This window comes from Dipodomys spectabilis, unplaced genomic scaffold, assembly GCF_019054845.1.
Source record: "Dipodomys spectabilis isolate Male_0828 unplaced genomic scaffold, ASM1905484v1 ptg000506l, whole genome shotgun sequence".
Classification (NCBI taxonomy): Eukaryota; Metazoa; Chordata; class Mammalia; order Rodentia; family Heteromyidae; genus Dipodomys; species Dipodomys spectabilis.
In genome coordinates this window covers 1,365,897-1,391,431 of record NW_024871183.1, presented here as the reverse complement: position 1 = coordinate 1,391,431, position 25,535 = coordinate 1,365,897, and the positions used below count along the sequence as shown (strand labels likewise).

The 25,535-nt window shown below is 39.6% G+C and overlaps 1 protein-coding gene across 1 annotated transcript in view; it reads left to right on the top strand.

The window, feature by feature from the left end:
• The window catches only part of Usp13 (ubiquitin specific peptidase 13), a 134,288-nt gene that overhangs the window by 85,128 nt on the left and 23,625 nt on the right, over positions 1-25,535 (top strand). Inside the window, exons 11-17 of the mRNA XM_042669821.1 lie at positions 5,533-5,658; positions 7,398-7,551; positions 11,104-11,278; positions 17,210-17,298; positions 20,401-20,523; positions 22,356-22,382; positions 23,472-23,615. Coding sequence (XP_042525755.1) covers positions 5,533-5,658; positions 7,398-7,551; positions 11,104-11,278; positions 17,210-17,298; positions 20,401-20,523; positions 22,356-22,382; positions 23,472-23,615 — 838 coding nt within the window. The remainder of the gene's footprint in view (positions 1-5,532; positions 5,659-7,397; positions 7,552-11,103; positions 11,279-17,209; positions 17,299-20,400; positions 20,524-22,355; positions 22,383-23,471; positions 23,616-25,535) is intronic.

The following is a 25,535-nucleotide window of genomic DNA, read 5'->3' as shown; positions in this document are numbered from 1 at the left end:
GTACTCACTGGGTGCTATGTTGAAAATGAACTATGTAACTTGTGGGTGGGAATGGAAGGGGAAAAACTAGGAGAGAATGAGGGAAGGGGTAACATTGTCCAAATGATATATGGTTACTTATGTAATACTTTATAATAACAATAAAACATTTAAAAACAACAACAGCCATTCCTGTGGGCAAATGCAGTCATAATACTCAGTGTACATATTTGAAAATAAATTGAGGGGACATGGGTGGTGTTAGGAGAGTGGGGAGAATGATGAAAACTGTGACATTGGTCAAGGTGCATTGTATTTACCAATTGACTTGTTGAATTGAATTTTTTTTTGCCAAGTTTCCTTTTATTTTTTTATTTTTAAAATTTTAATATTCTATTTTAACACACTATTATTATTATTATTATTAAATATTATCACTTTATTATGTCCTTAATATAAATGTTACTAATGGATTATTTTTTTATTGTGAACATACTGTACAGAGGGGTTACAATTACATGGGCAAGATAATGAGTACATTTCTTATCAAGCATTGTAGCCTCCTCCTTTGTTTCCTCTTCGCATCCCTTCCCATCCTCCTCCCGTCCCTTCCCCCAATACTCCCCCCACCCCCCCCCACCAAAGTTGTAAAGTTTGTTTTCAAGATGATAACTTGTACTTCTCATTGTTGCAACGGGTCCACCTATATCCTTATTTAAATGACTTGTTTTTCCCCTTCCCCTCCACAAATTATACCGACATCAAATACAGTGAAAGCAGGGGTTATACTGTGGGGGAGGGACATACAAAGCAACAAAGACATAATCTTATAAATGTGTTAGAAATAAATGCATGAAAGAAAAAAAAACATTTAAATACATATCTTAGGGTTCATTTTCCTAACATCACCGTATCTGACCTTTTCTGCTTGACTCAGACATATTCTAACTATTGCAAATAAGGGAAACCATGGGACCTATGTTTCTTTGGGCTTGGCTTACTTCACTTAATATAATTTTTTCCAAGTCTTTCCATTTCCTAACAAATGGGGCAATGTCATTCTTTCTAGTGGAGGCATAGAATTCCATTGTGTATATATACCACGTTTTCTTGATCCATTCATCTACTGAGGGGCATCTGGGTTGGTTCCATATCTTAGCTATAGTAAATAATGCTGCAATAAACATAGTTGTGCTGGTAGCTTTATTGTGGTCTTGTTTGTAAACATTTGGGTAAATGCCCAAAAGTGGGATTGCTGGGTCATAGGGGAGCTCTATATGGAGTCTTTTGAGGAACCTCCATACTACTTTCCAAAGTGGTTGAACAAGTCCTGCTTTCCTTTTTATAAGCTCTTGATTTGTTGGAGAAGTTGGGTCATTGTCCTAAGATTGTTCTAGAGGTTTTTTTACTTGAGGCAGTATTTATCTTGTATTTCTTATGAGTTAGATCCTGAGGCTTATTAAATATGAACTGAACACAGCAATAGCTGAGTTTGAGAATTAGACCTATCGTGTGTGTGTGTGTGTGTGTGTGTGTGTGTGTGTGTGTGTGTGTGTCTGTGTATGTCCCAGAAATGGGGCTTGAACTCAGGACTCTTTGGTGGGAGTTTTCACTCAAGGCTGGTACTCTATCACTTGAGCCATGCTTCTACTCTGTTTTTTTTTTTTTTGCCAGTTAGTTAGAAATAAGAATCTCAATTTTTTTTTTTTTTTTGGGGTCGGGGCTGGCACTTAACTGAGATCCTGAGATCTTGAATAACTAGGATTAAAAACATGAGGCACTGGCACACAGCAAGACCTCACCTCTGAAATGAGAGAGAGTGTGATTAGGTGTACACAGACTGGGCCTGCTGATGATCAAGGCATTAAGGATGGCATAGCTGAGTTTAAACTACTTGTGAATCCAGCTGTGTAGCCCAGGAGCTAGTATAGAGGAAGAAATAACACTTCTATGGTTAGGAAGCTTTCCTAAGTAACTTCTAAGTGACCAGTAGTTCTCAAGCAATTGTTTGACTGCTTCATAAAGTATTAAGGAAGGCATGTTTTGGAAAAACAAAGAAATGAACACAGAAAGAGGTTTGGGAAGTGGATGAATGAGACTAGGCCACAATCCTGGACCTTCCGGTGTCCATCCCCATTGTCTTTATTTACTTTTTTTTATTTTTATTTTTTGGGTCCAGTCGTGGGGCCTGAACTCTGGGCCTGGGCGCTGTCCCTCAGCTCTTCAGCTCAAGGCTAGCGCTCTACCACTTAAGCCACAGCGCCACTTCCGGCTTTTTTCTTTTTTGCTTATGTGGTGCTGAGGAATCAAACCCAGGGCCTCAGGCATGCAAGGCAAGCGCTCTACCACTGAGCCAACTTCCTAGCCCGCCCATTGTCTTTATTAAAAGTTCTCCTCCTGGTTTTGTGACAAAATGGTGGCACAGAGAGCAGTTTCATCAGTTCAACTGACCTGTTCAACTTTCCAAAGCGGGGCTGCTTTATTTTATTATTTATTTACTTACTTATTTTATGTTATTTTCACTTAATTTAATGTGGTACTGGTTTGAACTCAGAGCCTTTCATTTTGATAGGCAGGTACTCTTCCACTTGAGCCATGTTTACTGATCTTTTTTGCTCTTTAGTTATTTTTCAGGTAGTACAAGTATAGCTTTTGCCCAGGTTAATCTGGGCTTGCTATCCTCCTACCTATGGCTTTCTGCATAACTGGGATCAGCCATTTATCACAATGCTTGGATTCTTTGTTAAGATAGGGTCTTGCTAACTTTTTTTTGCCCAAGTTGGCTTCAAAGCATGATTTTCTTGATCTCTGCCACATTGGTAGGTAGGGTTAGAGGTATGAGCCATGATGCTCTGTCTTCAAGCAGCAGTTTTCAATCCTCTGTGTTGCCGACTGGTAGATAAGCCAATCTGAAATCACAACTTGTAAAAAATGACACCTGTAGTATCAAGCTGTACATAAATGTTTTCATGAATGCCTAAACACATGTGAAATGATACATTCCCAGTTAGCAGAGACTGTTGATTCTGGGTCAAGCAGTAATTGCTGGACTGACATACAATGTTGGCTCATGTGTGGGGTTGAAGGTTTACCCTGAGTCTAAGACTCGCTTTCTTCTCTTTTGGTAAGATGTAATTTTGGTGAGAGCTAGGCACATGTGTTCTCAAACAGCACTGGGATACTGTAGAAGGGAGTGGGCTTTTCCAGCTGTTTGACCCTGGACCTCTGTGCCTGTTTCTTCCTCTGTCTACTAAGGATACTAATAATGATCATCATCACCTCATGGGACTGGGCTAATTTAAAAAAGTAACACATATAAAGTATATGAGGAAATGTGCTTGGTACCCAGGAAATGTTTATCCAAGCACCTGGAATAGTGCCTGATATTTTAAAGTAGTAACTACCTGTGGAATGAATGTGTAAACGTTTTCAAAGAAATGGCACTGTTATTACCTGCATTGTTACACTGTTACTATATAGACATATACCAGCATAGTTTCCAGGTGGTAGAATTAATTAAGTCAAGGGTTAATCAGCTTCCTAGCACTCAAACACAACTGAAGTCATCTATTTGTGTATATGTTGGTTGGTTGTGTACAGGTTGTGAGTCCTCAGATGTCCACTTGGGGAAACTAAGGGCTACTAGCATTCTTTCCGGACCTCTTTAGTGTTCTTTACCATTTACTATAGATACATGTATACATTCTTGAAGGCAGAATTCCCCAAGTGGCTCTGCTTGAAGGACGTGCTCAGCAATAGGCAATTGGCCAGACAGGCTTTCAGTAAGTCAGGAATATTCACCAGACTTCAGTTAGAAGCTGTTTTTTAGAACATGCTTGTTGAAGAAGTTATTTAGAGCTGCATTTAGGATGTTCTAAGCACCTATCTCATTGGATGGTGAGTCTTAAAGTCGCCACAGACTCTGGGCCATAGGCTTTAACTTGGATTTCCATGAGAACTCACAAGAGCTCAGGAGAGACAAGGTCTTTATCTGCTAACTGCTGCAGACAGGTACAGAGATGTGTGGGCCAGATGCTGGCCAAAAATTCTGAGGAAGTAGAAGACAGTTTATGCTATGAGCTAAGTGATGGCCCAGATGCAAGCTGTCTGAACATCAGAGAAGGAGGATATGGCCTAGAAGCGAAGCAAACATAGGTGTTATCAAAACACCCACAGTAATGGCTGTGCAGAGAGGACAGGAGTCTCAGTTTGGCCTGTTTCTGAAGTGGCTGAGATCCAGCAGGTGCTGTAGGGCCACCTTTTTGCTTTTGCTGTCAGTAGTCTAGACCAGAGTCCAAGCTGCTGCCAGAGCGCACATGTTTATGCATTGTTAGCTGTGTGGCAGTGTGGTCGTCATCAGCACCTTTTGATCTGGAAGGCCTATCTAGCACTTCTCTACCAGTTGGTTCTCCTAAGTGAGGATAAATGTGGCATGCTCTTTCTATTGTATTAATGAGGTAGCAAGTGTTGGCACTGTTGGGTGGCTTAACAGCTCTTCAGTGCCTACCTCTATCAGCAAAAGTGAAGTCTTTAGTAAGTTCCTTAGATTTCTAGTGATATTCTGGACATTACACTCTATATCCTACAAGAATAAGAATCGAGGGAAGGGATGGGGTTGGAAGGGAGGATGGGAGAGAATGATAGAAGAAGTGATCAAGATTCAATGTATTTGTATACTGCTTCATTGGATGGCAACTTGTTTGTACAACTACTTAAAGATAATTTTTTTCAAAAGTCTCGTTCACACCATTCTAATGTGTCTCCTTCTTCCCAAGCTCAGGAGTCTTAGGACACAGCAATAAAGAAGCATTAGCATTGGTAGTGTCTGTGAGTGCACCATTTTTGAGAGGTTCTCTCGTCCTCAGAGGGGCATGGAGGGGTGATGTTGCTAAGGGCTCTTCTCCTTCACTTCCACCTGAAGCCCCCTCTTCCATGAGCTGTGATGCCTCAGTTTGGACAATGTAGCAGGTCCTGTGAGGATGGGCCTCATATTTTATGGTTTATTGTCATCTACCTATCTTAGGGGTGTGTGTGTGTGTGTGTGTGTGTGTGTGTGTGTGTGTGTGTGTGTGTGTGTGTGTGTGTGTGTGTGTGTGTGTATCTGCACGTGTGCGTGTGCGCATGCACACACCAGTTCTGAAGCTTGAACTCAGGGCCTTGAGTTCTTGCTTAGTTTTTTCACATGTGAGCCACAGCTCCACTTTCAGAGTTTTTGTTGGTTAATTGGAAATAAGAGTCTCACAGACTCTTCTACCTGGGTTAGCTTTAAACCTTGCTCCTCAGATCTCAGCCTCCTGAGCAGCTACAATTACAGGCATGAGCCACCATGCTTTGTTTTGGTTCACAGGAAGAGTCCTATCCTGGTCTCATGTAAGGTTATTGAGCAGAGCCTAGTATGTGAATGTTGTGAACTCAGTGAGTGCTGGCTGGCCTTTTTTGGCTTTGTTGTTCTCATCTATGAAATGGGGATATGAGTAAGCCTTGCTCTCCTCACCATTTAGGATTATTAATGTGTATGTGAGAAGTTCAAGTCAACTTTTGTTTGTACTTCAGCCTCAACAGAATGGGATCTCTCCACGTATGTTTAAAGCCTTTGTGAGCAAGAGCCACCCAGAATTCTCTTCCAACAGACAGCAAGATGCTCAGGAGTTTTTCTTGCACTTGGTGAATCTTGTAGAGGTAAGCCTTCAAATTCCCCAGAGGGGTAGAAAGAAGTGTTCCACTCCCTTGGCACATTGTACCTTGACACCTCTAAACCCCCTTCTCACTCTGGTGTCTCACTGGACTCTTGGTGGATTTCTATTCTTAATCCACTTGATTTAGCCACCCCTCAGGCTCTGGGTTCCAGATACTGGTTGGCTTTTTTTGTGTGGCTTCTGATCTGTGTTTATTGTAGGACTGTTTGGTATATGAATGGTGCTCTTTATGAGTCCCTTGTGGTTTTTGGTGACCTCAATGTGGTATCAGATTTTGCTTAGCAGAGTCAAATTAAATGCTGTGATTTTCCTGAATAAAGTTTACCTCCAATCTCTTAAAAAGCCCTGAAGCTAAGTGCTGATGCCTTGTGCCTATAATCCTAGCTACACAGGAGGCTGAGATCTGAGAATCACAGTTTGAAGCCAGCCCAGGCAAGAAAAGTCTGTGGGACTCTTATCTCCAATTAACTACCAGAAAACTGGAAGTGGTGCTGTAGCTCAAGTGGTAGAGTGCTAGCCTTGAGCAAAAGAGCTCAGGGATAACATCTAGGCCCCAAGTTCAAGCCCCATGACTGACAAAAAAAAGCCCTTACAAAAACAACTCCCCCCCCCAATTATAAGTGTTGTGGAAATGTAATAGAAAACTAAAGGAGAAAACACCCCATAGTAGTTACTCCTGGTGTTAACATTTTGACATCAGAGTCCCCAAGTCATTTTCCAGGTTTTGTATAAATTTTCTACCTGTGTTTTGTAAGCAGTGTTTTTCTGTAACTTGATGTGAGCATGTTGTTACATTACATGTGCTTTAAAAAAATAATAAACTCAAGGTCTTGTGCTCTTCCTTGGTCTTTTCATTGAAGGCTGGCAGTATACCATTTGAGTCACACTTCTTACTTCCAGCCTTTTGCTGGTTAACTGAAGGTAACTAGGGTTGGCTTAGAACTAGGATCTTCAGATTTGAGTCTTCTGGGTAGCATGAGCCACTGGTACCCAGCTTACACATCACATATTTTAATATAGCAATATTTCTTTTTGATTTGTGTGTAATTTTCATGAACACATTTATACCTTATTTTTCTTGGGCAATACTTTTTTTTCTTCTGATCCTAGAGCTTGAATTCAGGGCCGGGGCACTATTCCGAGGTTTTTTTTTTTGTTTTTTGTTTTTTGCTTAAAGCTAGTATTCTTCCATTTGAGCCACAGCTCCACTTCTGGCTTTCTGGTGGCTAATTAGAGATAAGAGTCTTATGGACTTTCTTGCCCAGCCTTGCATTAAGCCATGATCCTTACATCTTAACGTCCTGAGTAGCTAGGGTTATAGGCATGAGCCACCAGTGCTAGGCCCCAGGGCTTTATTTTTTTCTGCTTTTAAATTTTATTCCTTTTTCCTTTTTCTAATTTAATCTATGCCAGCCCTTCTCTCATGAGTGTTTGATAGTACTAGGATTTGAACTCAGGGCTTTGTGCTCTACCACTTGAGCCATACCTCCTAGCCCTTTTTGCTTTTCCCATAGCTGTCAATGGTACTTCACAGATGAACTAGAATTTAGCCAATTCCCCATTTTTAGATAAATTTTAGATAAATTCCAGTGTTTTTCTGATTAAGGGGCTCTGGTGAGCTATCATAACTACATGAAATGTTTGGTAAAGCTAGATCTTCATGCTAATTTTTCATGGTTTACTATTCCTAAATTTACTAACTGGACACAATCCAATTTTTAGAGGAACCGCATTGGCTCAGAAAATCCAAGTGATGTTTTTCGATTTTTGGTGGAAGAACGAATTCAGTGCTGTCAGACTCGGAAAGTTCGCTACACAGAGAGGGTGGACTACTTGATGCAGTTACCAGTGGCTATGGAGGCAGCAACCAACAAGGGTAATAGATATGAGATGACTACCTGGCTTTTCCTGAGTTCCCATGTCATTGTCTTCTGAGAATGCTCAAATGCATCTATGGAACCTACTTAATGCCTGTATGCAGCCCAGTCATTGCATTGGAATGAGTGAAGTTTGTGGGTAAATTGTTGGTAGTAAATTGTGGGTGAATTGAGTGTATCTTGTGGGTAAATCAAAGTAGGCAAGAGAAAGTGCCTGATTATTGTTCTAAAGGAAACAAACCACACACCCTAACCCTTATTGCAACCTTGTGTACTGGGTTAGAGTTTTAAAACTATCAAAAGCTACATGACCTTATAGAAGATGCAAATCATGTCAACTTAAAACCATAAGAACCATCACCTTCCAATTACCATAATAAGTTGAGAAATATTTCCTGTATAATTTTATGGTGACCTTTGTGCAAGACTGTGGTTTGACAGTTTCTTATGATTCTTTAATATCCACAGTCATCTATTCTGCCAGAAAGTCTGAGGGAAATGATCAGAGCAACAATTTTTTTATGCTAGACATTCAAGCAGAGGTCATTATATAGTCTAACTTTAGCATTGGGTACCTAAGGTAGCTCCAATGGTAGATAAATTATGGCAGGCCACTTTGAAGGAACATGATCATCAGGGAGTCTCTGGGCTTTGGAAGGAGAAGAAGGCAGAGATATGGCACTCACACCAGGTTCCAGGGTCTCAAAGGATGATTCCTTCTTCTATCAGTCTGATAGTTCTTCCCAGGCAGAATAGATTGTTTTGTTTTCTGTGGGTTTTTTTTTTTGTGCCAGTCCTGGGGCTTGATATTTTTGTTCAAGGCTGGTGCTCTAACACTTGAGATACAGCTTCACTTCTTGGGCTTTTTTAGGAGGTTAATCACAGATAAGAGACTCACAGACTATCCTGCCTGAGCTGGCTTCCAACCATGATCCTTGGATCTTAGCCTCCTGAGTGGCCAGGATTATAGTTGTGAACCACCGGCACCTGACTGATATTTTTATTTTGTGGTACTGAGACTTGAGCTCAGGGCCTTCTGCTTTCATGGGACTCTCAGATTTGTATGCCTGGGCTGGCTCCAAACTAGGATTCTTACATCTCAACCTCCTGAGTCACTATGATTATAGTCATGCCACCAGAGCACAGCATGACTTTCTTAGTGCAGAAAAAAAAGTAAATGACTCCTAGATTACTTATCTCTGTAAACTGTTTTTTTTTTTTTTAACATTCAATACTTCCTTAGATGACCTCTTTCCCTCATTTCTGTGGAGCTCAATTTATTATGGTAATTGGAAAGTAATGATTCTTATGGTTTTAAGTTGACATCCTTTGCATCTTCTATAAGCTCATATAGCTTTTTTTATTTGGTCATGGGGCTTGATCTCTGGGCCTGAGTGCTTTCCCTCTGCTCTTCAGCTCAAGGTTAGCACTCTACCGCTTGGGCCACAGTACCATTTGCAGCTTTCTAGTGGTTAACTGGAGGTAAGAGTCTCACGGACATTCCTGCCTGGGCTAGCTCTGAATCGAGATCCTCAGATCTCAGCCTCCTAAGTAGTTAGGATTATAGGCATGAGTAACTGGTGACTGGCTCAAGTAGCTTTTGATAGTTTTAAAACTCTAATCCAGTAACAAGATTGCAGTAAAGGTTGTAGTGTGTGACTTGTTTCCCTGTAGAGCCAGAGCCAGTAGCTTTCTCTTGCCTACCTCAATGCTACTGAGTTACTGGTTCTTAGTCTGTCAGCCTAAAAGCAGAAAGATTCTCTGAAGATTCATAAATTTGGGAGTATTAGAATTGCAACGAGAAAAAATATGTACGCTGTAGGAATCTTTATATGTATTTAAAGAGATTGAGGCAAAGGAACAATATGAAGGGGAGAATGAGGAGGATTACATAAGTGTTTAGAGAATAAACAATCCTTGGCCACATGGGTCAGTAAGAAGGGTTGTATGGTATAAGGCTGTACAGGTGTTTTCACAGAAGTGTGTACTGATAATGTTATGGTGGCCTTTGTGCCAGGCTGTGCTTTGACAGTCTCTTGTGACTGTTCTTATTATCATACATAGGCTTCAGGTGTCTGCCAGCTTTATGTAATTTTTGTTTTTTGTCCACAAAAGTTACTCTGTTTAGATTTTTAACAACTTTTACAGTTCTACAACATTCTCTAACTCACTACTTAAAACTTACGGGTAATAACTTTTTGTGTTATTACAGCCTTGAGCTTTTGTTTGGCTTTTTAGCTCAAGGCTGATGCTTTACATCTTGAGCCATAGCTCCACTTCTGGCTTTTTTGCTGTAGCTTTGAATTGTGATTTTCAGATCTCAGTCTCCTGAGTAGCTAGGATTACAGGTGTAAGTCACCATCTACTGGATTATAACATTTTTAAAATAAAGAGTATTTATAATTTAATTTTGGAAGTTTCTGTCTAACACTTAATGTTAACGTGTTAGATATAAGTACAAAGTGATTGTGGCCTAGGGAATGTACCAGTTTGGGGGCTAGAACTCATGGCCTGGGCCACTCTACCATTTGAGCCACAGTTGTACTTCTGGTTTTTTGGTGGTTAGTTGGAGATGAGAGTCTCATGGACTTTCCTGCCCAAGCTAGCTTTGAATTGTGATCCTCAGATCTCAGCCTTCTGAGTAGCTAGGATTGCAGGCAGACCCTTCACTGGGAATGATTTTTAAAAGCAGTTCAGAGGTGTTTTGGGCAAACACATAAGTGAATAAATGTGCTTAAGTTATATATATATATATATATATAAAGTTATATATATATATATATATATATAAAAAGATATTTTCTTATATATATTTCACACATATACATATATACATATGTATGCATGTATATATGTATATATGTACGTATGTATATATATATGTATGTATATATACGTATGTGTGTATATACATTTATATATATGAGAACTGACCAGAAAGGCTCCTGATGAATACCTCTGCAAAATTTTTATTCCACTTAGTTTCCAGGAGCAGATTTAGTGAATTGTAGGAAGTTCATAGAACTTTCAGTTTTTGTCCCATTAGCATGAGGTCATTCAGTTGTGATCTTACAGACTGAGGCCTTCCAACCTGGTTGTTCTGATGTCTCAGGCAGTGGTAACATCAATAAGAAGCTATCTCAGCCATGCTGCTTGTATCACGGGGTGGCCTTTGGTCTGGCCATTGTGGTAATTCTTTTGTCTGGGTTTCTGCTCATTTCTCTTGGTGATTTTCTTTTAGGACAACTTGAGGTTGATACTGTTTTTATTTTTATTTGTATATCTGATCATCAGTAAAATTTGATCCTTGGCTCAACTGACTATCCATCTCTGGCCTTATCTGTAGGGGAACACAGTAGTACTGATTAGTTTTAAGTCTAGCTTTGTTGAAGGTTGGCCGGTTTTGATCTTGGACCTCAGTTTCTTCAGTAAGGTGGTGAAGGGCCTATGAAAAGGTGTGAGCCCTGAGATTCCCAGGGAAAATTATCTAAAGGGAGTATTTGCTATTTCAAGAAGAGGAATTTAAAGTCTTTCATATTCTCTTTTCTCAGATGAACTGATTGCCTATGAATTAACAAGAAGAGAAGCAGAAGCTAATAGAAGACCCCTGCCTGAGTTGGTGCGTGCCAAAATACCATTCAGTGCTTGCCTTCAAGCCTTTTCTGAGCCAGAAAATGTTGACGATTTTTGGAGCAGTGCCCTCCAAGCCAAGTCTGCTGGTGTGAAGTGAGTGTGTTCAGGGTGGTAGTGGGGGAAGGGAGTCTTGGAGAGGGTGGTGCCTACATGTTCCTTTGGGTGGGATATATGCTCATAAATTTATCTATTCTCATAGATTATACCTAATACCTTTTTCCAAATTGCCAGAATTATTATTAATGAAGAAATTATAGAAGTGCTTATATGAAGCTTTAGTAGTTAAACTTCATTATGATAGCTCTTAATTCTACATTTAGGATTAGGATTAGAAATTGATTATGTGTCCTTGCTTGGAGAGTAGGAATCTTAGGAATCTCAAGTGGGCATAAAGACTGCTATGTGCTGGGCACTAGCGGCACATGCCTGTAATCCTAGCTACTTAGGAGATTGAGGTCTAAGGATGACATTTTGAAGCTAGCTTGGGAAGGAAGGTCCAAGAGACTATTTCTAATTAATCAGCAGAATGTTAGAAGTAGAGCTGTGGCTCAAGTGGTAGAGTGTCATTGTTGAACAAAAAGGCTAAGGGATAGTGAATAACCTGTCTCTAAGTTCAGGCCCAGTAGACACATAAACAAAACAACAACAAAATAACTGGTAAGCATTGTGAAATGAGCTGTTGGAGCTCAGGATATGGGAAGGGATAGGAAGGGGAAACAAAGGAGGAAGCAACAATGCTTGATAAGAAATGTACTCATTATCTTGTCCATGTAATTGTAACTCCCTGTATGGTATTTTCATAATAAAAAAATAAATAAAATATAAAACAAAACAAAAATAACAACAAAAAAAGAGATGGGCATAAATTAAGGGGAAGTTTGTAAGTTTGGCTTTGAGAATTTTGCTTCTTTTAGATGTTCTTTAGACCTTTCTCTTTGCGTCAAGGATTGAAATCAGATCAGCTACTGCCTGTGTTTGTTATGACCTCAAGTAGCAGACAGACCTAAGACAATGATTCTGTAGAGCCTATTGCTCAAGAGACTTCATAAGTTAAAAATGGAAAAGCAACCAGTTGCCAGTGCCTCATACTGTAATCCTACCTACTCAGGAGGCTGAGATCTGAGGATCATGACTGAAAGCCAGCCTAGGCAGGAAAATCTGTGAGATTTTTTATCTCAAATGAACCACTGAAAAGCTACGAGTGGAGTTGTAGCTCAAGTGGTAGAACACTAGCCTTGTAGCAAAAACTCTCAGGATCAGTGCCCAAGCCTTGAGTTCAAGCCATAGGACTGGCAAAAGAAAAGGGAAAGCATAACAATTTACTTCAAAAAAGTAAGAGCTGATGGTATAGCTTCCATAATGAGTATTTGTCTAATATGGCTAAATCCCTAGTATTACATAGACAAAATCTCTATAAAATAAGCCATATTTTCTTAAAATAAGTTATCAAAAACTTCATATTCAAATGAGGATTAATACTACTCATGAATTAAATGAGGATTAATTCACTTATCAGCTGTCATCCTTGTTATACAGACTGCCTCGTTGTGGTATGTAGGTGTGTGTGTTGTGTGTGCATGTTTGTGGGTCTGTTTAGTTGGTAAGTTGGCCCTGCTAAATGCAATTTGAGGCAACTTCTGAGTAGTTAGAAATCTATATGCCATATTGACATTGACACTAGGTTGAAGATTCCTCAAACAATTATCCTTTTCTTTTTGTGCTTTTATTTTGATTCTGTATGGGAGGTACAAAGTGATGGTTGGATCAGTAAGCCTAGAAAACCCCATGTCTCAGGTATAAGTTATAGTAGGAGTGTTCATTTCCCTGACTCCTGATACCCCTCCTTCTGTTCTTCTCAACAGTGGCCTGGTATTTTAGGGTGCTGGGTGTGGCCTATTCTCTAAGCCTGTCTCTCCTTGTCTGTGTCCTGCCAGGAGGACCATTCTCAACATTTGGGAAAGGCCCATCTTTAAATGAAATCAGATGACACTGGCTTTCCATAGATGGATTCTCTAAGCCCCAGTAGTGGTCAGGAGATCCTGATTCTTATCCTGTCTCCACTTCCTGGCTTCTCTTCTGTCCTTGGCAAAATCACCACCAGTGTCCTTTCCTCTGTCATGAGGAGTTGCTGACCCAAATTTCTCTTCAAATACTACAAAGCATTCAGTGGCAGGCAGTGCTAACAGAACTACCTAGAATCATTGAGAAGAAGTTTCTTTAAAAGTAGATGGTAGATGTATTTTTCCCTATTCTCTGCATACATATATGCTCTTCTATATTCTTTTTACATATATGTAAGGAATTAGTATTAGGTTACTGTGATACTTAATAACTGAAAAAAATGGTCCTCATGGGAAATGAAAAAAAATTGTAAGTAATAAAAATAATTGCAATTTATTGTACATTTATTATTCCCATCAGTGACCATATTTAATCATCCTAAATGATTCAGTAAGGTAGGTACAATTGTCCTGTTTTATAGATTGGGCAACAGAAGGAGAAGTAACTGGCCAGTGAGTAGCAGACTTACAAGTCATTAAAGTGTGGTTGGATTCAGGGATTGAAGTCTTTATCCCTGATTTATATAGGACGTTCATATTCCTTTCTAGGCCCACTTATGTGTGTATCATTTATAGCCTGGACATATTCTGGATGATGTTCTATCATGTTTCAAATAGTCACATGGCAGAACCCCTTAGTGGAAACCTAAAAATTCTTTGTTTTTATTTTCAGCAGTGTAGAGTATTGAATCAGCCATATTTTATTGTTTTGAGACTTTGAACTTTCTTCTTGTAAGTCCCAAGCCTATATGGCCAGAAAGAGGCAAATATGTATTATATATCTTGTGGTGAGCATAGTGGTGTAGACATATAGTTTCATCATTGGGGAGGCTGAGATAGGAGGACCAAGAATTCAAGGTTAACCTGGGCTCCATAGAGAGTTCCAGGCTTTCAATACACTGATAATCTTAATAACTTTGGTGAGAGGAAAAGCTTGGAATTTTTTCGTATTAGATCTTCATAGTCTGTTTACCTTAGTCACAATCACTCAACAAGTGACATTTAAAGTAATTTTAATAGATTACCAATTAATAACCCAATAGTATTACCAGGACCTATTCTGAGCACTTTATATGTCATAACTTTTTAATTCCCATAGCAACTATTGGAAGTACATTTTGTGTCCATCTAAACCTCTTCGAATGATTTACATTCTGATTGCTTTTATTAAAAATGTGAAGCTGTCCAAAAAAAAATGTAATCTTAGGATTTAATTTTAGGAATAAAAGAGCATGCAAAGCATAATTTTATGACTGTGCTTAATTTAATCGTAAATCTGATGTCTTCAAACTGTTAAATAAATGCAAAATCATATACACATATGTATATGAGCAGTTACTGCATGTGTGATACAACTTAAACTTAATACTCTGTGAGAGGTTTCATAGTAGGAACCATCTGGTCTGACTTCATGTGCTAGTAAGTTGGTACTTAACCATCAAAAAGCTGTGTGTTAAATTACTCTCATTTTCCCATGCTCAGAAACCTTACCCAGATACTGACATCTAGAGAAACTCCCAAGAGTCACAGGGCTCCTGAGTCACATTTTTCAAACCATTGATTTACCAGTCATTTTTGGTTGTTTTCACTCTTACATATTTTCTAGATTTTAAGTTAATGTAGAAAGAGAAGATCAGAAAAGTAATACTTTCACATTAGTTGAAAATATCATAATACTAGATAGAGTCTGTTGGATTTAGAAAAAGTAAAGGACTTGTTTCATTTAAATAAGAATGATGGCCGGATGTTGGTGGCTCACACCTGTAATCCTAGCTACTCAGGAGGCTGAGATTTGAGGATTGCAGTTCAAAGCCAGCCCGGACAGGAAGGTCTGTGAAACTCATCTCCAGTAAACCAGCAGAAAACTAGAAATTGTGGTAGAGCGCTAGCCTTGAGCTGAAGAGCTGAGGGACGGCTCCCAGGCCCAGAGTTCAAGCCCCATGACTGATAAAAAAAAAAAAAAAGAATGATGGTTAGAATTAATAGTTCACTCCTGTAATCTTAGGAGGCTGAGATCTGAGGACTGTGGTCCAAAGCCACCAATCAGAAAAATTGGAGACTCTTATCTCCAATTAACCAGCAAAAAGCCAACAGTGGAGTTGAAGCTCAAGTGGTAGAGTGCCAGCCTTGAACAAAAATGCTCAAGGACAGTGCCCAGTCCCTGAGATCAAACCCTAGGGCCTGCACCAAATAAAAACAATAATAATGATAAACATGATGTTTATTTCTGCTTCTCAGAAGATTCACATAAAATTGTCAAGAATATAAATTTCTGAAGAGAACCAGGATAATAATATTATGAGAATGCTCTTTTTTTTTTTTTTATTGTGAAAATACTATACAGAGGGGTTACAATTACACGGGCAAGATAATGAGTACATTTCTTATCAAGCATTGTAGCCTCCTCCTTGAGAATGCTCTTATTTTCTAAAACAGCTCCTGTATGTCACTGTTTATATCCTTCTATCATGCTTATGGAGAATTTGAGATAAAGAGAGGTTCTATAATTTGTCTAGGTTAAAGCACAGGTCAACATCAGACAGATAAATGAGTGTCTAAGAACTCACGGATTGACAAAATCCATGCCTGTTTATTAGGCATATACAAACAATACTTTCTAGTGTGCCAGGTGTTTTACATCATTTTATGAATATTTCACAGTCCTGGAAATAGACACTACTAGTAAATTCATTTTTAGATGCAAAAACAGACTCAAAGGGTCAGTGGTCTATTCAGATTTAGAGAGATTTAAGGATAGGCTCCTTAAGATCTGAGATTTCTCTTTTGACTCTGTCCCTATGCTATGGCTTTTCTTTTACACTGGGGGGCAGCATTACATTGGCATTTGCTTTGTGATTGCTGGTAGGCTACATTCCAAACAGAAGGTATTCTCAGTGTGGGTGCTTATGGCTTACTTTTGCAATCTTAATCACTCACAAGGCTGAGATCTGAGAATTGAGATTTGGAGCCAACCTGGGGATACAAATCCTGAAGATTCTTATTTCTACTTAGCCAGGAAAATGCTGAAATGGAGGCATGGCTCAAATGGTAGAGCCCTAGCTGTAAGCAAAAAAAGCCAAGCTAAAAGTTGAAGTCTTGGGTTCAAGCTTTAGTAAAAAGTGAGGATTAGGAGAGGAAGTTCCAGAATCCTCTTTTTAGAAGTTACCTGTAGTACCTGTCTGGCTCATTGTCTTTATTTTCATGTAACTCATGTCTGCACTGACCATCAAATAGAAATGTTTGTTTAAACAAGATGCTAAATGTGAAGAAAGTGAGCTGGAACTGGGCATCTTATTTTGTGCCAATTAAATATTCTGTACCTAAAGCCCAGGCAATTCAGACTTTCTGAAAGTTAGAAAAAGTATAACACATTGCATGTAATTTATCAATCTGAAGAGTGAAGGCTGAGATTGAAATAGTGTAGATAATTGGCCCTATAATATAGCTCTTTCTAGGGTCTCTATGACTACAGATTTAGGTGTACCAGTAATTAATGAGGTCCTAGCATTTTCAGTAGTCAACTTCAACTCCAGTTCTACTAAACCCTCCTTACACCGATTCTGCTGTGCCATAGGGAGTGATTCTCAATTGGAGTGGAGGTCACTTGCGGGCTTTGCAGACACACAGTACACATGGCTATGAACCCCTACAAATAGATGTCCTACTTTTCAGCAAAGATTTTAGACAGATGATTGAAAAACACCTTCAGGAATATAAAATGTGACAACTGAGTAAGAATTTTGAAATGGGCCTCAAATCATTCTGAGCTATCTCCTACATTCAGTAGTTTCTTCTGGCAGGATGGAGTAGGCAGTGGCGAATGGGTGTGTGCACACATATGTGACTTGTGTGTTCCTCCTCCCTGGCCCAGTCATTGGGATTGACCAAGCTTGTTTTGCTTCATAAACTGTATTCACCTTCTTTTTGCCTTGTTTGATTGATATAATCCCCTTGTGTTTCCCAGAACATCTCGCTTTGCCTCATTCCCTGAATACTTGGTAGTGCAGATAAAGAAGTTCACTTTTGGTCTTGACTGGGTTCCAAAAAAATTTGGTAGGTACCTTTTGCATGCTTTTGCTTAAAACATTAAATTAACCACATATAGACACACACGCATGCGTGCATGCACACGCATGCACACACACACACACACACACACACACACACACACACACACACACACACATACACGGCATATGAAAGAGCCCATGTAGCTGGCTGCCACAAACAGTTCCATTTCATTTTTTTCCTATTATTCCCACCTTTGTCTTTGGACTCAGAGAAAGTGATAAGTACTGAGAGTAAGAAAAACTACACTCCAGTACATTGGCTGTCCTATAACAGGTTCTGTTTTTTGTGTTGTTGTTGTATTTTTTTCTGTCGGTCGTGGGGCTTGAACTCTGGGCTTGGGTGCTGTCCCTCAGCTCTTCAGCTCAAAGCCAGCACTCTACCGCTTGAGCCACAGCACCACTTCCGGTTTTCTAGTGATTTATTGGAGAAAAGAGTCTCACGAACTTTCCTGCCCGGGCTGGCTTTGAACCATGATCCTCAGATCTCAGCCTCCTGAGTAGCTAGAATTACAGGCGTGAGCCACTGGCGCCCGGCTTCTATAACAGGTTCTGGAATGAATGAATTCTTACAGTGGAAACACAAGCCTCTCACCCTATCAAATAACTTCCCAAATGTTACTGTGAATAAAAAATCCCTAAGATCTTGATTAAATGCATATGCTAAGCTGGCAGGTCCAGGTCTTAAGCGTCTTCCCTCTTCCAGGGCTATGGGTAATGCTTGCCCAAAGATCACATGGAATAGCAGCTAATGACATTCACTTAAAGTATACGCATATCAGTAATCAAATAGAAAACAGCTGGATTAAACTGTCAAGAGATATTTTATTTTGGCTGCATTAGGCTTACTTCTTGCTAATGTTAAAGGTCTTGGACTATCTTGTTTTCCAAACAAATGCATTCAATTTTTTTTTCCCCATCATTATGACTGACATGCTATGGAAAGCCAAATAGATTGACCTGTGGTTTCTCAAGCAGGTACCTCGGAATATTTGCCAGTCTCCTACTACTTATGTATTTTTGATTTAAGGAAACAAAACAATACAAGCCTTTTAGTAAACCTTGCACCTAAGCAAGGGGACAGGTACAACGAATGTAAACTCAGTTAGAGAGATCTCCCAGGAACATTGGCACTCTTGGGCACCTAGTACCTGTCATGGCAGTTGTTGCTTTCTGATGTGCAGGGCTCCTTGCTTTTCCAGGGGGAGTTCTGTAAGCAGGGGTCTGAGAGTGGGGCACTGATCATTCAGTTTCCCTGGTGGATACTGGGAGAGAGAAATGGACTTGTTCTGAATGCTTTGAACTATGTTGGAAACAAGTTTTTCTTCATCCTTAGAATTTCTGTAAAGGACCCAAAACGTTGAACCAGATCTTATGAACTTACTGAGTTTAAAGGAGTCTAAAACTGAACCTGAAGTTTTAATAAATTTGAATTTTGTTATTTACGGAACAACTATATTGATTTTGTTGGTTAGACTTTTGTTTGTTTTTGCTGCCTCCTGCTATTAAAAAAACCCAAACTTTAGCTCTGCTCTTTGCATTGTTTCAAAATATGATTCATATGCCTGACAGCATACATGGTTTTGGGGTCAGCATTTTCAGTTTGTGTTCACTAGCCCCAAAGATACCCTCCACATAACCATTTGAATCCATTTTGAATGCCTATCTTATCTGAATATGTGCAGTACTAAATCTTGACATGGCGATAGGCTGATAAACTTTGTATTTGTATGAGTAAACATCGAGCTAAAATTTGTTTCCAGAAAAAAAGTACTCCAGGATTTGAAATTCAATTAATTTCATTAAAACTTTATTATTTATTTCCCCAGAATGATCACAATAACTATCATGATCTGAGAAAGTATAGACTAGCAGTTACATACTTGAATACCAAACAAGAATAGAGTAATGATAGAGATGGCAGAAGTAGGCTGACTATAAGAAACACAGTGCCCTTAGCCCACAGCCCAAGCCTGCACTACCACTCAGGAGGCTGTGATCTGAGGATCAAAGCTTGAAAATGGTTGGGGCAGACAACTCTGTGAGACTCTTATGTCTAAGTAACTAGCAGAAAGCTAGAACAGGAGGCGTGGCTCCAAGTGGTAGAGAGCCAGCCCTGAGCAAGAATGTAAGGCTTCCATTTTGGGTAGACATAAATTAGAAGAAACATTTCCCTACTGAAAGAATCAGAAAAGTACAACTGTGATGCTCATGGTTGTAGAGACACTAGGAAATAGTGGGGTACCATTGTCCAGAGTAGAAGCTGAATGTCAGACAGTTGTTATCATATAAGAATATGCTACAGCATTATGTTTTTCCAAATTAGTTAGAAATTGCAATTAAAGAAGATAAATCTGACCAAGGCTGGTGGCCCATACCTGTAATCCTAGCTACTCAAGAGGCTGAGATCTGAGGATCATGGTTCAAAGCCAGCCCAGACAGGAAAGTCCATGAGACTCTTATCTCTAATTAACCACTGGAAAACTGGAAGTGGTGCTGTGGCTCAAGTGGTAGAGTACTAGCCTTGAGCTGAAGAGTTCAAGCCCCACACTGATAAAAAATAAAAAAGTAAATCTGATTTATAAGGTGGAACACATTGCCAACATCTTTTTTTTTTTTGGGGGGGGTCCATTCGTGGGGCCTGAACTCTGGGCCTGGGTGCTGTCCCTCAGCTCTTCACCTCAAGGCTAGCGCTCTACCACTTGAGCCACAGCGTCACTTCTGGCATTTTTCTTTTTGCTTATGTGGTGCTGAGGAATCGAACCCAGGGCCTCATGCATGCAAGGCAAGCACTCTACCACTGAGCCACCTTCCCAGCCCAATTGCCAACATTTTTAAAACATCAGAATGTGTTTGGACCACAAGTGGCTTTACAAGTTTGTTCTTGTTCATTGTGAAATCCTGCCACCCTCTGTCCTTTCCCCAGGTTCTCCATTAACCACATCTAAGTCTTGATAAATCTGCTGGTCCTGTGATCTGGGAGCTCTGCCTAGACACATGCATGTAGAGCCAGCAGTGCTGGTTTTATAATAAGGTGATTATGGATCTTGGGTGAGCACATTGGATATCACTCTCTCTCTTTTTGCAGACGTTTCTATTGATATGCCAGACCTACTTGATATCAACCATCTCCGAGCCAGGGGGTTACAGCCAGGAGAGGAGGAACTTCCAGACATTAGTCCCCCCATTGTCATTCCTGAGGACTCGAAAGGTACTGTCTCCTGTGAGGAAGGTATTCTCTACCCACCACCCTCCTCCAGAGAACAGTCACGTTCTTCCACTACTTAACCAGGAGTTCCCTGTGCTGCAACCCATTATAGACACACATCATGCTAGGTGCCCGTGAGCTCAGGCCTGTAATCCTAGCTACTTAGGAGGCTGAGTTCTGAGGACTTTGGCTCAAAGCCAGCCTGGGCAGAAAATCTGTGAGACTCTTTATCTCCAGTTAACCAGAAAAAAGGGGCAAGTGGAGCTGTGGCTCAAGTTGTAGAGTACTAGACTTGAACTGAAAAGCTAAGGGAGAGCACCCAGGTCCTGCACTCAAGCCCCAGACAAAAAAAAAATACAATATACATTGTAAAAGGCACAAGCCATCATGAGGAGCCACCTGGACAGCTTTTAGCTGATGTTTCCTCTGGGGTTTACTCCCTCTCTTCCTCTTCTGCCATAGGGGAAGGAAGGAGTGTGATTTCAGCAAGCTGTTACTCTTACTTGAATCACTCTCTTCTTTGAATATATGCACTTCTAAATCTTGACATGATATTAGGCTGATAGGTTTTGTATTTTAGTGAGTTTCCACTGAGCTGAGAAAATGGGGAAAATGTACTCTAAGTACTCTAGATTCAAGTAGTTTCTTTCAAACTTCATTCTTTTTTTTGGGGGGGGGGGTCCGGTCGTGAGGCTTGAACTCTGTGCCTGGGCGCTGTCCCTCAGCTCTTCAGCTCAAGGCTAGCGCTCTACCACTTGAGCCACAGCGCCACTTCCGGCTTTTTTCTTTTTGCTTATGTGGTGCTGAGGAATCAAACCCAGGGCCTCAGGCATGCAAGGAAAGCGCTCTACCACTGAGCCACCTTCCCAGCCCCATCAAACTTCATTCTTATTCCCTTGGTTTGAATTATCACAATAGCTGCTGTGATCTGAGAAAAAGTATAAACTAGTATAAACTTGCTACTGGAACCTTAGGAGGAACTTCAGCTGAGTGTGTTGGTATTAAGTGTCTTGTTCATATCTCCCCTCCCTGACCCCATCACTGCTTCATAGCAAGGGCCTGGTTTAGATGTCTTGTTCACTTTGTGATTGCTCAGGCAGTCATCATTGAGAATATGTAACTTTTTAAAGGAAAAAGACCTGAAAAAGATAGTAACTGCATTTCTATGGGTTCAAAAATAGTGTCAGAAAATTTCTCTAATGAAATTGGTTTCATTCTGTCTTTGTTTGCTCATCTGTTTACCATTCATCTTCCTAATGAGTTCATTAGGCAAATTAATGAATAATGATGGAGCTCTGTGGACCTTCTACCAAAGGCTTTCCATACTTGAACAGTCATTTTTACTTGTACAAATGAAGGGTAAAATGAATCCAGGAGGAACAAGAGAGGATTCAAGACAGGCCTGCGAAGTCAAAGGTGAAATTGTAGAGACATAGAATAGAGAAGGGAACTGCAGGGAAGACTTTCAGGTCAAGTAGCAGATGGCTCCTTAAAAGCGTTAAAGCAAGGAGACAACTGAGCATCAGGGAAGTCAGGATGGTTTATTAAACTTGCTCTTGCTCTCTTTTTTGCTTATAACAGAACATTAGTTTGTAATTAGGCAGAGTTCTTAGAAATACACGGAGAGAAATTATTCAGCTCATTAAGATGCTAATCAAAACTTTTATCTCTTCTGCCTGAAACCTGTTCTTTTACCTTGTTAATGTAATGATGTTATGTTATGCAGGCTGGGGTGGTCTGTGTAGAGTTACCATGTGGTAAATGTAATGTTCTTTATCAATCACTCTTTGACATGAATTTTTCTAATTTTTCTTCTTTGCTTCCTTACTTTTCAGATCGCCTGATGAACCAGTTGATAGACCGTATGTATTTTTTTAAAATGTTATCCTATAATTTTCATTAGTCTGAGACAAGAGGCATGGTTCTGTTCTGGGCATGTGTAGCCTTTCCCTGCGTGGGAATGATTCTTCATTTGAAGATTAAGTAAGCAGCAAATGTCAACCCATGGAGGTGCTGATTAAGTAGTCTTTTCTTTTTTAAACAGTTTTGTTTAGTCTATATTCACAAACTATTTGATATAGGTTAAAAAGATACAGATAAGGTTGTAAAAATATACTGTATTTTTACAGCATAAGCTCACATTTTGGGAGAGACAAGGCTTTGATTAAGTAGTCTTTTTGACTCAGGACTGGGACTGTGAGCATGAGAATGGTCATCCCTGGGTTTGCTGTTTATGATTATCTGGCCTGAAATATTTACTGGCCTTCTGTGAGCCTCAGTTTCCTCATATTTGAATACAGGATAGTGATGCCATTTCTTTTTTCAGGGTAACGTAATATTTAGGTGACTCAAAACACTTAATATAATAACACTTTTTGCCAGATGCTTGTGGCTCATGCCTATAATCCCAGCTACTCAGGAGGCTGAGATCTGAGACTAATGATTTGAAGCCAGCCTGCAAAGGAAAGTTTGTGAGACTCTTATCTTGAATTAATTCCTAAAATGTCAGTTATAGAGCTGTGCTTCAAGTAATAGAGTGACAAGCTTGAGTGAAAAAGCTAAGTAACAGTAGCCAGGCACCGAGTTCAAGCCCAGTGCTAGCACAACACTTCTAAAAAGCAAATACTTTCTTGGTAGTAAGTGAAAAGAGGAATGAAGAAAGACTGAGGCAAGAAGTAAGGAGTTCATTTTTTATTTATTTATTTTTTATTGTGAAAATACTGTACAGAGGGGTTACAATTACATGGGCAAGATAATGAGTACATTTCTTATCAAGCATTGTAGCCTCCTCCTTTGTTTCCCCCCCCAGTCCTCCCCGCTCCCCCCCCCCCCCACCAAAGTTGTAAAGTTCGTTTTCGACATAATGACTTGTACATCTCATTGTTGCAATGGGTCCATCTGTATCCCTATTTCATTTTTTTCACACTGAATGTTGTCTTCTGCTCTTGTAGCCTCAGACATCGACGAGTCATCGGTGATGCAGCTGGCCGAGATGGGCTTTCCTCTAGAAGCATGTCGGAAGGCTGTGTACTTCACTGGAAATATGGGAGCTGAAGTCGCCTTCAACTGGATCATTGTTCACATGGAAGAGCCAGGTAGGTGGTGGAAATAGGGAATGGTTTAGCAATCCCCAGCAATACTAAGCTTTGCTCCTTCCATGTTCCCCATGGGTGCTGTCCCCTGGAAAAAAATCACTTCTCACTTCATAATATGCTGCTGTAATGGGCAAGCCATAGTCTTTATTTTTCTTCTACTTTTGTTTTTTAAATTTTAATTAATTAATTAATTAATAGGATGCTAGTACTTGGCTTAAATTCATGGCCGTATGGTCTTGCTTAGCTTTTTCACTCAAGGCTCTCCCACTTGACTCACACCTCCACTTCTGGCTTTTTGTTGCTGAATTGGAGATGATAGTCTCAGTACTTTTCTGCCCAAGATTCTCAGATCTCAGCCTCTTGAATAGCTGAATAGCTAGAATTACAAGTGTGAGCTACTGGTACTTAACCTCTTCTTTTAAATAACAACTTTTAGCTTTTAAAAGACATACTCTACCCCTTAAAAATATCTTTTTGATCTGTACAACTTGGAGATGGGGGTGGGGGAGGAAAAGTAGAAGAAAAATGAGGGAAGGGGTAAAAGTTTGACAAAAAATGTACCTACTACCATACTTAAGTAACTGTAACCTCTCTGTACATCAACTTGACAATAAAATACATACATATATATATATATATATATATCCTCAGTGGTAAGAAGATTATTAAAAAGATGTGAGATCTATTTCTAGTTAAGTTGATGAAGACTTGAACCATGCATGAAGAAATCCAAACTCTTTAGTTAGCCTTTTCTTTTGTCTACTTCATAAGATATAATTCATCTAGCTACTCATTTAAAGTATATATACCAGTGGTTTTTTAGTACATTCACAGTTATATAGCTGCTACCATTTATAATTTTAGAACATTTTTCTTTACTCTAAAAAAATCTTCTCCACCCTAGCAGTCACTTCCCATTCCCTCTCTAGCTCTCCTCAGACACTGAAAATCACTAATCTACTTTCTGGATATTCTATAATGTTAAAAATTATCTTTTTTTGTGCATTTCATATGAATGAATCATGCATGCATGCATATATATGTGCATATGTGTGTTTGTGTGTATGTGCGTGTGTTAGTGATCACAGTCTTGAGGCATAAACTCAAAGCCTTTAGGTTTATGCCTGTGCTGGCCTGTACCATGACTCTCCTATTTATGCTTCCTGAATAGCTGAGAAGATGTGTACACTACTGTGTCCAGCTTATTGACTGACAAGGTGATCTTGGGAACTGTTTTCCTGGACTGGCCTTGATCAGCTGTCCTCCCAATCCTTGCCTCTCAAGTAGCAAGTGTTAAAAATATGAGCCACTATACTTGGCTGTTTCATTCTTTCTTATAGCAGAATAATAATTCTGTTATGTGTACATACATTTTATTTATTATTTCATCAGTTGATGGACATTTAGATTGTTTCCAGTCTTTGAATTATAGTGCGGCTATAATTATTTTCATACAATGTATGTGTGTGTGTGTGTGTGTGTATATGTGTATGTGTGTGCCTGCCAATCAATACTGGACTTGAACTTGGGAACTCAAGATCTCTTTGCCTTATATGCTTACAGTTGGCAATCTACCACTTGAGCAGTGTCTCCAACATGTGCAAAAGTTTTGTGTAGATATATATTTCCATTTCTCTCAGGAGGAATTGTCATGTAATATATTAGCTTTCTGAAGAACCATTTGATATTCCCAGAAAGAGGGCTCTAATTTCTGGATAGATATCAGATAGATGATACACAATTTTTTTCTCATTTTGCTGTCTTTCCATTTTTTGTTTTTGGAAGTATTGAGATTTGAACTTAGGGCTTTGTGATTGCTAGGCAAGTGCTATGCCACTTGAGCCCTGCCTTTATCCTTTTTTGCTTTGTTTATTTTTATTTATTTATTTTTTGCCGCTTCTGGGGCTTGAACTCAGGGCC